This window comes from Trichogramma pretiosum, unplaced genomic scaffold (genome assembly GCF_000599845.2).
Source record: "Trichogramma pretiosum strain Unisexual culture from Peru unplaced genomic scaffold, Tpre_2.0 scaffold15, whole genome shotgun sequence".
Classification (NCBI taxonomy): Eukaryota; Metazoa; Arthropoda; class Insecta; order Hymenoptera; family Trichogrammatidae; genus Trichogramma; species Trichogramma pretiosum.
Window position 1 is genome coordinate 2,585,437 of NW_019641686.1, and position 13,210 is coordinate 2,598,646.

Genomic DNA, 13,210 nt, shown 5'->3' on the forward strand with positions numbered 1-13,210 from the left:
CGAGCAGCCGATTGCCAAGTCACGCAGAAAATGCGAATTTGTTGATGATTGTGGACATAAACATTCGGCAACGCAAATTTTGAGTTGACCTTATCACAATTGATAAGAAAATTTCAGGAAATAATTAGCGATTAAAATTAATATTTTGATTTAATTTTGATTTATGAATTCCGAATAGAGGTTTTTGAAGATGATTGTCAAGAAATAAAACGATTTCTTCATTTTCTTTGAAAATAGACTTATATATAATTGTAGTAAAATGTTGAATAATATTCATGTTTTTCTCTGTACAAAAAAATTAGTAAAAATGACACATAACAATGAAGTATTATAAAACATTACAATAATACATTATCAAATCAAGCATCATCACAAAAATATACAATTACAAATAGAATAAATTAAATTTTTTGCTAGGAACTAATGTAACGCAAGTTACCATTTTTCAAGCTCCTACTTTTCATCATTTTAACAGCAATCATAGTATTTTTCATAAGCATAGCCACAGTCATTGGACCAACACCTCCAGGAACTGGAGTTATATGTCCAGCTACTTTTCTCACATTGTCATAATCCACATCACCAACCAATCTATATTTACCTTCATCTGTTTTGATTCTTGTAATACCAACATCAATCACGCAAGCTCCTGGTTTTATCATATCCATTGTCACTAAACCAGGGACTCCTGCACATGTAATAACAATATCTGCTAGTTTTGTGTGTTTTTCAAGCTCTACACGTGGGGTGTAACGGTGGCAGATTGTTGTTGTCATGTCAAGGCCAGGTGTCTCTCCTAATAAATTGTATCAATATTATTAGAATATAAATGATCATGATTCATACAGTATGAATAATAAAAATTTACCTGTTCCATCAGAATGAAGTAAAGAAGCGATAGGAAATCCAACATGTTTTGATCGACCAATGACTACAGCATTTTTAGCAAAAGTAGGGATATTTGATCTAACAATTAGCTCCTTAACTCCTAAAGCAGTGGCTGGAATAATTCCTTTGCGGTTGAGAGAAAGTTTTCCAATATTTTCTAAATGGAATCCATCAACATCTTTGTCTGCAGACACAGCTTGACAAACTTCCTGCTGATTAATATGTTCAGGAACTGGTAATTGAACCAAAAGTCCATCTATTGTAGGATCTTCATTAATTTTTTTTATTGAGTTTAATAACTCTTCTCTAGTTATATCATTTGAAAATCTTAATGTCTCGCTGTCAATTCCAACAGCTTTGGCAGCTTTCATTTTTCTTCCAACATATGCTTTACTAGCAGGATTTTCACCCACTAAAATAGCAATAAGTTTTGGCCTTCTCTCTCCTGCTCTTGTCCATTCTTCAACTTCTGCTTTAACTTCTTCTAGTACTTGTTCTGCTATTGCTTGGCCATCAATCAAAACTGCTCCGTAACTGTTTAAAATTAAAACAAAAATATTAATAAATAAACTTTTAAAATTCTACCAGACATTACAAAAATATTTACAATTTATTAGAAGTATGTAAACCTCTGGAAGGCCACTGGATTACAAGTGGCTTCAATAATTTCCAAAGTGTCATTATTCAAAATAATTTAATACTTTGTAATACTGTTAAAGTTTTACAATACTTCTAAAACAATAATATTTGATTTATTACTCTTTCATGATGTCGCTGGTGATCGAGTAAGCGCACGTGTGGGTGAAAAATGTAACCTCCCTTAATGCAATGAAAAAGACCGACAGGAAGTGAGAAGTGAAGCTTTTGTTGCGAGTGGTAGAAAATGCAATTTTACGAGCTTTCCCGATGAGCACGGATACTTAAGTACCTTTCGATAGTGAAGTGACAAATGAGAGTGAATAAATGAATTCGCGTGTGGTCGCTCGATATTTGTTTGTCTCATCCGCGAATGATGTGATGAAATTTGCCGAGTACGCGCGTAAAAGATATTTAAAAAAACGGATCTTTGATATTGAAGACTTGATTACGCACGCGACGCTCCAAGCAGTATACACCCATTTGATGTAAGCTGTTGCATGCATGAGTATGTGTGCGTGTGTATGAAGGCGATGTCGAAGCAACGAGACCCCCAGTGGAGCATAGACTTGGAATACAATTGAGATAATAATTAGCTCAAGTTTATTGAATTTAGTAATATTTTGCATTGGAAATGTTAATCGAAAAAAATGCTTACATAACGATTTAAAGGCGTAGTACTGTTTATATTGATGAAACTTTTATTTTATCCCCGCATATTATTCAAATATCAGAGAATCTGTTACGCGCACGAGACTTGATTTACTTTTATTCATTTTTAATATTCAATGATGATGTGATCATATTGTCTTCATTTATAATATTAGATGTAATTTGGATACGAAAAAAGACACAATGTCTTAATAGGTCAGTAAATACAAAAAATAATTTTAAAAAACATTGTTGAATAAGGATTCTATCTGTAAGTCTATTCTTGATAGAATTGACATTTTGAGATGTTAACTTATAAAATGAAAATGATATTTTTAAGTAAATATACCACGATTTTAATTTTTAAGACTCATTTAATTTTCAATAAGATTAGTACATTTAAATATTGCATCGACTTCAATTGAGATGAAATGATAAATGGTTCCTAAATTTGGAACTGAATGTATGATAATTAAAAAAAAAACGAGATTCGTTTGCAATAATTTTTCTTTGCATACATAAACTATAATAAAAATCGGCTTGATAAGCGCAGTATTTTTTCAAAGAATGATGATTTATCTCACATATCGTGCCTGAGATTTTTAAGGTATAAACTATTCATACTTTTTAGTAACTTTGATTTCAAAGATACTTTGAAGGAAAAATTGAAAATTGTTCAATTAAAATGATATTATTGATCCTTTGTAAATGAGCGAAAACTGAACGGTTCGCGAAATTGGAGATACTTGAATTATGCTATAAAAAATGCTGCGCAGACTATTTACACAGAATAATGTACGTTAATCACACGTCATCACATGATTTATTTATCATTAGGATATGATTGATTACGAAAAACAAGCATTTTCTAATATAAATTAGATAAATATTTTTACAGTTATACAATATTATTACAGTAGGAGTTGGGACGAGGAACAAGACGTGGGTCTGCAAATAATAAGAGTATTATCTATGATTGGTCTGGGCTAGCGAGGGCGCCGGGCCGACAGCGGCCAAACGTCACGCGATCGCATTGCTCGACGAGACATCGAGCTTTGTCCTCTTGGGGGCTACTCTGCTCGACAGGAGCGACTCCTTGGAGGCGAGGATCGGCAGCGTGCAGCTCTTGCCATTGTTCGAGTCGAGCATCGGTAGCAGGCCCTTGTGCTCCAGTCGGCGAATGTAAGTCGCGTTGGGCTGGACGTTGGTCGGGCCGATGAAGCTCAGTTCTCTCGGTCGGGACAGAGGCTTCCTTTGGATCGGTAATTGCTGTGGATGCTCGGGCGTTTGACGATTATTAGCTCGTCCGTTGCAATTGCGCGTCTGGTTCAAGGAGTCCGCGTTGACGTTGACGTCCGCGCTTATCTTGTCCGAAGGCTCCCTCACGAGTTTCATGCTCCACCTGCAAAAGAAAGGGACGTTGCCATGATCGTCGAGGACGGAGTTCGCATCGACATCGAACTCGCTGGCGAGTCGCACCTCGGCAAGGCTCCGGTGGCGTAGACTCTGGGCGGCTCCTCGAGCGACATGACGCTGAACCTCCTCTCCTCGACGCGTCTCAACTGCAGCAGAGGATTTCCCGCCGCCTCCTTGGCCACGTAGTCCCGCAGCTCGACGAGGAAGCGCTCGGCGAAGTTGTCCTGCATGAAGAGCGGATGCTGCAGCAGTTGGGCGCAGTTGGGCCTCGTGTCCGGGTCCATTCGCAGGCACTGCGACAGAAAGTCCAGGCCGCTGGAGCTGCAGCAGGGCAGATGATTGCGCAGCGATCGGAGGCCTCCGCTGGGGCCCCGAGCCGAGGCAGCCGACGGCCCGTTCAAGTTCGTCAGGGTGGCGTGTCGATACGACAGACTCTCCACGCTGGCCTTGCGCAAGCTCCGACCGTGGCTGCTGTTGCGGTTCAGCAGGCTTTGATGCCTGTGGCAGAGACCACCTATGGATCAAACGCTCTTTCATTGCTCTCTCGAACTCGAGCCGTCGGACGATCCGTCGCTGCATCCGACGCTAAGTTTGCTTTTACCCATGAGCCTGGTGATCCGGAAGAGTTGATCGACGTCGCTGTCACCGGGAAACAGTGGCTCGCCCGTCAGCATCTCGGCGTAGAGGCAGCCAGCCGCCCAAGTGTCGACGGCTCGGCCGTAACGAGCGTCGCCGACGAGGAGTTCCGGCGCCCGGTACCACCTGGTCGCCACGTAATCCGTGCACGACTCGTTCGGCCCCGAAATCCGTGCGAAGCCAAAGTCGCACAGCTTGACTACCCCGTGCGACGAGACCAGAACGTTTTCCGGCTTGATGTCGCGATGCATTATCTGCCAGCGAACCGATCGAACCATTTTACAGCGACTTTAAATGGCTTTTTAAAAGTTCAAATAAGATTCGGTATTTCTCCTTACGTTATTGTGGTGGCAGAAATTCAAGCCTCGTAGAACCTGAAAAATGTGCCGACGAGACAACTCGAAGCCGAGACCACCACCCACAGCCTCCAGCTCTTCTAATATCGTATGATCCAAGTATTCGAAGACGAGGTAAAAGCGCTTCTTCCGCTTGAAAACTTCGATCAAACTCACGAGATTTTCGTGTCTCAATCTCTGCAAAAATTTACAAGCTTTTTATGTCCATTGCTCGCTTAGGTTTATGATAAAATGTCTTGACTCTTACCTTCAGCATTCGTATTTCTCGAAAGGCCAGTTTTCTTACATGAATATTTTCTACGGACTCGAGAAATTTTTTTATCGCCACTATCTGGCCAGTCTCTTTGTGCCGACATTTCATTACTATACCGTAGCTGCCTTCTCCAACCACTTCAATGTTTTCGTACCTTTCCATTTTTATGATTTTTCAGACTGCCATTTAAAATCCATTTCTTCTGCTTACGTCCACTAAAAAATACAGGTAAGTTTTTTAACTTGAAATTCTTTTTCTATTCACATAGAAATTAAGTGGCATCGAGAAATAATGAATTATTTGAAAAAAAAAGGATAAAAAATGTATCAAGATCAAAAACGATTTTTGTTTTTATCGCACAGAGGTTATATTATTTTTGATTGATATTTGTTTAGAGCATATTTAATAATTGAGTTGTAATTTGCATGAAACTGTAAAATAGAGGAAAATTACGTAAACATCAAGGGTAAAAATAAATTGTGTACCAACTTGTTTTAAAAGTATATGGTCATGTACGCACAGTGCAAAATGGTCAAATCAATGCATCGTAATGAAATATTCAATTGTAATTTGAGACACAAGAAGAATAACTGCATAATTTATGGAAATAAAACAGCTTGCTTACATTTTTGACTCTCGGTAAAGTATAAAAAGTTTGCTGTCTCGAATTCAACTGTATCACACATTTTCGCATAAAATTTAAAACAAATAATGATAATAAAATAAAAGCTAACTGAAGGACTGTTAAAATTTTTAGGTACGTCCATAATTAAAGCGCAAACAAAATGCAACTGCACAGTCGTATATATATAGCTTAATAAAGCGACGAGCAGGTCTGGTTAATAGATATATAGGATATAGAGGAAAAATATCAACAATCTTTTGTACAGGCTTGGAAGCTTTCATACCTGCGCCTTGGCTGTAAACACGCGATCGTGGACTTTTCAAAGTGACGTCGAATCGTGATGACTCGAATCCCAATTTATTCAACGGTAATTTTGCGTTTCGTTAGCGTTCGATTTGGAGTCGTGCCGCTCGATTCAAAAAGTACCAAGTTCCGTTTGAAAATATGAAAATACGTCGAAATAATTCAACGGTGTTTATACATTTAGACAATGGCAAAAGCAGCGGTAGAAGCGGACGCACATCGATTGGCCAAAATGTAGCAGGCCTAGGAGCGTGTCAGCCGCAGCTCAAGCGACGAGTCACGATCATGCAGCCCGCAAAATAAAACTTATGTACAACATAAATTGAAATACGCCCAAGATATGGCCCGCGAGCGAGACAGAGAGAGACTTTTTGCCGACGAGCTAGCGGCGCTCTGCATATACATATACATTACATATATGCATATAAGAGGAATGGGGATGAAAAGGAAAATCGACGGATGCGCGCGACTTACACGATATGCATATATAATTCAATATATATATTCGCTATGCTTGTATATAATACTTAAAATACACGAGTCGTTTCGTAGACGCGAATAGACACTGAGTCTAGGTGGGCGACTCGGCATATAGGAGGCAAAAATATGAACGGCCTCATATCGATTGTCGTTGCAGCCACGAGCTTTAGACTTCCCTTGGTACACATAGCGTACACTGCAGCTGCTGTACGCGTTATAGCATCGCCATATGCCCGCGGCTATAGACATGACGATCGCGTCCATAAGAAAGCGCGAGAGATAAATTCGGATTCTGCTGCTTGCGCGTATAAAGAAAGCTCGAGAAAAAGCTGCGGGTGCATTGAACACACTGTATTACGAGTCGTTGAACGACCCGCTAAAAGTTCAAAGCACATTGTAATGCTCTAGATACGTTGCAGTCTACGCGGATCGCTGTCTAATCGGCAAACAATGCCTTGTCGCTGAAACTTTAACTAAAGTGTGCAACAGCTATACCATGTATCGACACTGAAAAATTGACATATGACATTATTGAATGGTTTCATTTTAACCACGTCATACAATGTGCTATTATCTGCTCCGACTTTTTATGGATGTACAGGCTCATTTTTAATATAGCTATAAGTCTGCACGTCGTGCTTCAATTTAATTGTTTTTTTTTCTTAATTCAAATTATCGTATTATCCACTCTTAAAACGTGATGATTAATTTTATGATACATTCTTCGTAGACAATATTTGAATATTATGAAATTGGCAATTTCATGATTTTCTTCGGAAAATAAACTCGATGCTCACTTATTATGTTTAGATTGTCATTATAAATGAAAATCTTCAATAGGCTTTTGAACAAAAGCATAAACGTGTAATGCATTTGTCGATTCGCATGCAAGTGATTATTATCATTATGAAGTGAATCGTAGAGTTTAATTAGAATTTCGACTATAATGGTAACATAATGTTAAAAAAATCAAGGGTTTTTTTGACTCTCAGTGATGTCGAGAGGTCAAAAAAATTTTTTTTCTGCGAACATGAAGATCTTGATGTTAAATGTCGATTACTACCTGCGCAGACTGTTATTGGCAACTTCGAGCTTTTTGTATCTTTTTATAATATTTTTTGCATGTTTTTCAACATACTTTAATCCGTCCAGGATTTTAGACTCGAAGCTTCATTGCAAAAAATATATGAAACAGTAGTTGATATTTTGAAGAAGCACACTGTGAATATTTTGGAGATAAAAGTCCAGATCGAACGCAAATAGATTTTGAGTTTTGTGTTTCTTTTTACTGAAACAAGCCTCTAGCATAATGTTCAAATCACTTTGAGGAATTATTTTTCTAAAAATTCGGACAATTTTCAACAAAAACGTTCATGATTTTTGTCTGATTCTAAAAGTATGTGGGTGCGTAATAAAATTTGAGTCGCGAAAAAGTTTTGATGAATACAGCTGACCATGAAAAACATTACATTTTACCCTAAAAATCTAAAAAATTGAAAAATGTTCACAACTGTAGCGTTGAATTAACCGCTTTATTTCATCTTACTCGCTAAGAGTTTAATCTCTTAGTATTAATATTGCATTTCAAACTAGCTACGTATTTAATTAATAAATAAATAAATAATTACAATCCATAACTTGATAATTTGAACAAATCAAAGAAAACCAAATAAAACGAAGCTATTTGAGGATATTTTATAAATGTCGTGAAATTTAAAAAATAATCCTAATATATTTTAAATTCCGCGAGAGTTGATTTAGTTAAGAACGTGTGCTCTTAAACGCTGGTTTAAAAAAGTTCAACATTTGTTCTGATTGGAATATATTTTAAGTTTTATTGGAACTCTTTATTCGACAAAAATTAAAATTCTGTTAAATGATAATAAGAAATGTCGGTTGAAGATAATTATTATAAATTTAATAGTGTGAGAAAAGATTAAATAGAAATAGTTATTGAAATGAGTGTAAAGTCAAAGAATTGAACGAAAAGTACCATAGCTGTACGTAAATGTGATAATTGCTCGTTTCTCACTTGGTTCAATTGGCTGACAATTTTCAACCATTGCCTCGTCGACGTTTCTACTGCATATTGTCATGGGCATAGAGTGCTAGCTTTTTTGCTATTGAGGCATATCGACCGAGGCAGCTCCTTCAGCTTTTTTCCAAGCTCTTTTTCCTACCTACTTAGCATGCTCTAACAACTGTCTTTATGTCATTGTACTCGCACGTTTGAGGCAGTGCACGAAAGGACGAAAGGCGAGCACTTTTATGCAAAAAAAAATGGAACGAACGGAAATGAATAAATTCGTTGTAATAGTTACAGACTGTTCAATAGATCGAAAATAAAATAAATCTATTCATTTGTTGTGCATCGAGATTCTGAAGAATATAGAGCTGACCGTTTTAATTTAATTGAGATTGAATATCATTTCATAAATAAATCATATGAAAGATGCGAGGACGGTCATGTAGGACATTGAAGTTTTGAGAACCTGCAAAGAGAAATTACTGAGTACGTTGAATGTGTTGATTCGCAAGATAATCAAGTCCATACCGCAGCAAAGTTTGGAAAATTCATTATGTACAAGTCACTGGCGGTCAATTGGCATGGTGTCAAACAACGTAATCTCACAATTCTCAATAAATTTTTTGTTCTAAAATTACACTCGTACCACTTGTTTGTATAACTAAAAAATAGACAAAAAAAGTTATTTCGTTAGCTTTATCCATAACTTAAGCTATCAATATGAGCATTAAAACTCTTGAACTTACGCATCATCAAATAGACCTGTACTGTGATCAATCAATTTTTGCCCAGGCCAACTGATATAAAACAAATGGATCAATAGTCCAACAAAAATACCTGAATATCTCAAACGATCTTTTAACTCATCTCCCTTTAAAAGGATCTGGATCAAAAGTGAAAAAAGCAATCATTTTAACTTGCACTGATGGTGAAATTTTCTATACTTACAAGGGTACAAACAAGACTGCTATAAATTACAGTAGCACCCATTAGAATTAAAAATGTAAGAGAATACGAAGTTTTGAGAATTTCTGCAAATCTAGGAAAAAATGAAAGTAATAGTGTATAATTGCGATTGATACAATCTGTTAGTACCGAATTGATTTTTGATGTAATTTTATGGTATCTACAAAAAAATTATAAGTGGCATCATCTTGATCGTAATTTGAATTTGCCATGTCACTGTAGTTTTGTGAAATTTTCGGAGTTAAATTTACTAAGCGAAATCTAAAATGGGAGGAATATAATGCTAGATGTTAACTTGTATCGTGCGACGAGGAAAAAACGTAAAAGGTTACTTGAGCAATCCAAATAAACCAATGCAATGCTCAGTACAAGCAGCGTAAGTACTGTCGACTGCACCGAGGACAAAAACAGTCGCTACGCACACGAGCATGTCGAATATAAAAATTTCAAAGTAGTAATCACGCATATTGTTAACAGGAAATTCTCCCTTCATTACAAAGTCGAAGGATTTTGTTTCGTTCATCCTTGAGAAAACATTTTCGAAGAATGTTGGGGCCACTGGCATAATGACGTAGAAAAGCATGGCAGATGTCATGTACGCTAAGAACAAACGAAATGATTCAATTCTTTAAAAATCAGCGAATAATCATGCAGACCAAATGAATGATTCAAATGTATCAGTCGAGAAGCGAATAAGAAAATAGATGAATACTCATGTAGCCGATGGTTAAAAATCTTCCATTTTCTAAATATTTACGAAACAAATGCAGTTCTTCAGGGTTTTTGATTGAGCTCCAATTTTTTTCCAGACTATCGTACAAGATTTTTAACTATAAATCATAACAATTGATAAAATTAAAAACCATTTGAGTTTAATAAAAATCTCACCTTTTTTTCAGACAAAATAGTAGTCACTAATTTTAATTCAATTTGGAATAAATATAAGGTAAGAGTTGAATGCTCAATTATTTTATCAACGCCATGCCCGAAATGTTTATACAACCCATAGATCTAGAACATTTGATAATATTACATGTAATCGATTGCAAACGAAAAATTATATGTTATATCATACTTGCGGTAAAGCTGATATGAATATGAAGGTAATGAAAAAACTTTTTAAAAATAACTTTTTAACATTATTTTCATAGGGCCAAATACCTATACTACTCATGAGTAGTTTATTAATAATGAAATAACGACTGTTAAAATAGTCGAACATGATAAATAGAATAAGTTTTAAAATTCCTTCTCGTGAACTATCCAGTTACACAATGAATTAACTTTTCTTTGTAAAATGAAATCGCGTAAATGTATTTCAGATACTTTAAAAGTAAATTAACAAATATGGGTGTACTTTAATTTTGTCTCAATTATTGTGAATTACAATATCAAATCATATATAAGTGCTGGCAATGTTTCACATTAAATTTAAGTATTTTTTCTCGTGTAATTTGAATTTTTCTCGCAATCGTTGTATTTATTACGTACATATAGAGGTTTACACTGTAAAGTTTGATATACATAGAATAATCTTTCTTTAAATATGCTTTAGTTGCAGTCATTACTTTTGAATACTCTATAATAGCCGCAGAATAAATAAATCGAGTGGATATTTGAAGAGGATTCTATAGCTTTATAAAGTTTCTAGTAGAAATTGTACTTATAAAAATAACTACAATCTAAAGTTTTAAGAAAATATTCAGGTAATATGGTAAAACTAAAAAAAACTTTTTCTAAAAATATATCCGAATCGCTAAAATTAATTGTCATCGTGGTTTTGAAAATATAGAATAATTTGTGCTCCTTTTCGTACAATTAATTTACCCTAAAGATAAGTTTCACACAGCTACACTTAAATCGCACATTTTGTATGTTTAATCGATTTAAATACAAAGCAGAGAGCACGAAAATTTAGCTCTCTCGTAAGTACGTCATACTCAAAAGTAGCCAAATCTATGTCTGTATATATGTATGTATATGTAATGTGCTGCACGTGGACTCACATCCTTGTGCGCTATTTGTGTGACGTAAAAAAGTAACTTGTTCGACGTGCATACGCAACTGGGCAAGCAGCACACGATACAAGAAACAACGCAGGCATTTGGCAAATTGTCGAAAAACTTCGTTACCCTCCTATTATTGTGCATCGCCCCTGACCTCGAAATAATAGGAACTCACGTGTTAAATCGTCGTATATAAATGAGCCATCGACGCCGCCGCTACCGGTAACTACGAATTATAAAGAAATTTCCCCGAAAAACCGCACATATGCAATACTCGTGTCGATGATTGAACAATGATAGACTTTTTTTTAGAAGCATGTACAAAAACGCAAGCTCGCGAGCCACCCACCCCCTACCGCTTTGGCAAAGCTCTATATATTTTTATATTATTATCTTTAATTTGTGCAAAAAACGTTGCTGTTGCGGTCGTGGCACGCACGCAAATGTTCTATTTTGGTTTCCTAATACGAATATGTCGCATAGTGCATAAAAAAGTTTTGCTCCTATCAAGAAAATTTCTTTGGCTGAAAAAATAGATGATTTTCGTATAAAGCATTGTAAAAATATGCGGATGTGACATAATATCTGTACTCAACGACTTTTTTGCGTGTTCCTCTTTTAATGCGTCAATTTTTAATAGTATTCTAATTAAGTAGCGCAATTTACTGTAAAATCTACTATAAAGTTTTAAAGTTTAAAATAGCAAGCTTTTATTTATTTTATGCGAGAATTCCTATTGGAAAATTGAAATTCAATTAAAAAATATTTCTTGTTATAAGTTTTTGAATGTTCAAAATATTATATTCAATTTGAGAATTATTAATATATTTAAAAGTAAAAATAGTTGAAAATAATTATAAAAAGAATCGTACTTTCAGGTTTTGGTAAAAGGAAATTTTTAAACGTTTTGTACGATTTGTACCGAATATAATGCTGAAAGCTACACAAATGAATTAATATGGATGCATTTGTTTTGGAACTAAATATAAATGTTTGGAGACTTTTTGAATTCAGTAGTGCATTGAAAGAATTCGAACAAATGAAATTCGTAGCCACAATAACTCATTAACAATAACACGATACCTATAACAGGCTTAATATTTTTTTTTACATAATTTTTTAACAGAGCCAACAAAAGACGAAATAAAATTTTTTTTACAATTCCGTTAAAGAAAGGTGACTAATTTTATTGTAATCAATGATACTTGATAGAATTTCAATCGAATTATTTGATTACTTTCTTAATATACGATGACTAATTACTATGCGGTGGTATTTGTTTTCCTGCAAGCTCTTACCTTGAATTCAGATGTTGAACGCGGAAAAAGTACGTAAAAAATGTAAGAACAAATAAAAGCTGAAATGAAATAAATTTTTCGACTACAAGGAAACTTGAGAAAGATACGGCATTGGACGAATCACGATTACAGTGTTTCACTCGTTATTATGTGCTGGCAGCAGCAGCAGCAGCAGAAGTTGTACTAGCGACGACTATGAGTTGCTGGCCCGCGAAGGGTGGCTTGACTCGTATATATAAGCTTGCAAGCACAGCTAAACGGATATACGTAATATTAGGAGCAGCCAAACAGGTTTGCGTGCGTATCCTTGACGCGGGAGCGCGGGGGGGCTGTGGATCGTGTGCGCAGCCACAGCAACTGGCTGCTCACATACGCCAGCGTCGCTCATTCCAGCTTCGAAGTTCAAAGGTCGAAAGTAGCTTCTGGTTGCGCGAGGATAGCTCGCAGCAGCGGCTTTGCTATATGTGCATACGCGAATAAGTAATAGCTTTCGGTCGCGGAACATGGCCCGATTGTAAAGATGTCTCGCGCTGGCCAAAGATTCTCAGGAAGCGATAGCGAATGCCCGCCGATGGAATGCGAAGGAGATCTGATATCATAGGTGCTGCGCCGAGGTGTTGGATGCACTTGGCACTTGCGAGAGGTCGACAAGTTACTTTTTTTCCATACC

The 13,210-nt window shown here is 36.2% G+C and overlaps 3 protein-coding genes across 6 annotated transcripts; all 3 read right to left on the reverse strand.

The window, feature by feature from the left end:
* Positions 1–413: 413 nt before the first annotated feature.
* LOC106657305 (bifunctional methylenetetrahydrofolate dehydrogenase/cyclohydrolase, mitochondrial) lies at positions 414–1,569 on the reverse strand. The gene is made up of 3 exons (XM_014378731.1): positions 1,496–1,569; positions 869–1,422; positions 414–796 (listed from the first exon to the last, which is right to left on the reverse strand). The coding sequence occupies exons 1-3, from the start codon at positions 1,567–1,569 to the stop codon at positions 414–416; spliced, it is 1,011 nt and encodes a 336-aa protein (XP_014234217.1).
* LOC106657315 (cyclin-dependent kinase-like 4) lies at positions 1,408–12,684 on the reverse strand. 4 transcript variants are annotated; one of them, XR_002763574.1, is made up of 7 exons: positions 12,541–12,684; positions 4,831–5,051; positions 4,566–4,760; positions 4,193–4,481; positions 3,655–4,105; positions 3,091–3,577; positions 1,408–1,422 (listed from the first exon to the last, which is right to left on the reverse strand). XR_002763574.1 is itself a non-coding variant. In XM_023461240.1 (6 exons), exons 2-6 carry the CDS (start codon positions 4,996–4,998, stop codon positions 3,196–3,198), a joined length of 1,485 nt encoding a protein of 494 aa, XP_023317008.1. In that variant the 5' UTR covers positions 4,999–5,051; positions 12,541–12,684; the 3' UTR covers positions 2,670–3,195. The 4 variants fall into 4 exon arrangements, 2 of the variants coding, with proteins under 2 accessions (XP_023317008.1, XP_023317009.1); XR_002763573.1 differs by lacking the exon at positions 1,408–1,422 and adding an exon at positions 1,593–1,620 and having other exon boundaries at positions 3,072–3,577; XM_023461240.1 differs by lacking the exon at positions 1,408–1,422 and having other exon boundaries at positions 2,670–3,577.
* Positions 8,638–9,912, reverse strand: LOC106657306. Its single transcript, XM_023461284.1, has 6 exons — positions 9,569–9,912; positions 9,412–9,497; positions 9,219–9,355; positions 9,017–9,153; positions 8,799–8,931; positions 8,638–8,736 (listed from the first exon to the last, which is right to left on the reverse strand). Exons 1-6 carry the CDS (start codon positions 9,829–9,831, stop codon positions 8,686–8,688), a joined length of 807 nt encoding a protein of 268 aa, XP_023317052.1. The 5' UTR covers positions 9,832–9,912; the 3' UTR covers positions 8,638–8,685.
* Positions 12,685–13,210: the final 526 nt, after the last annotated feature.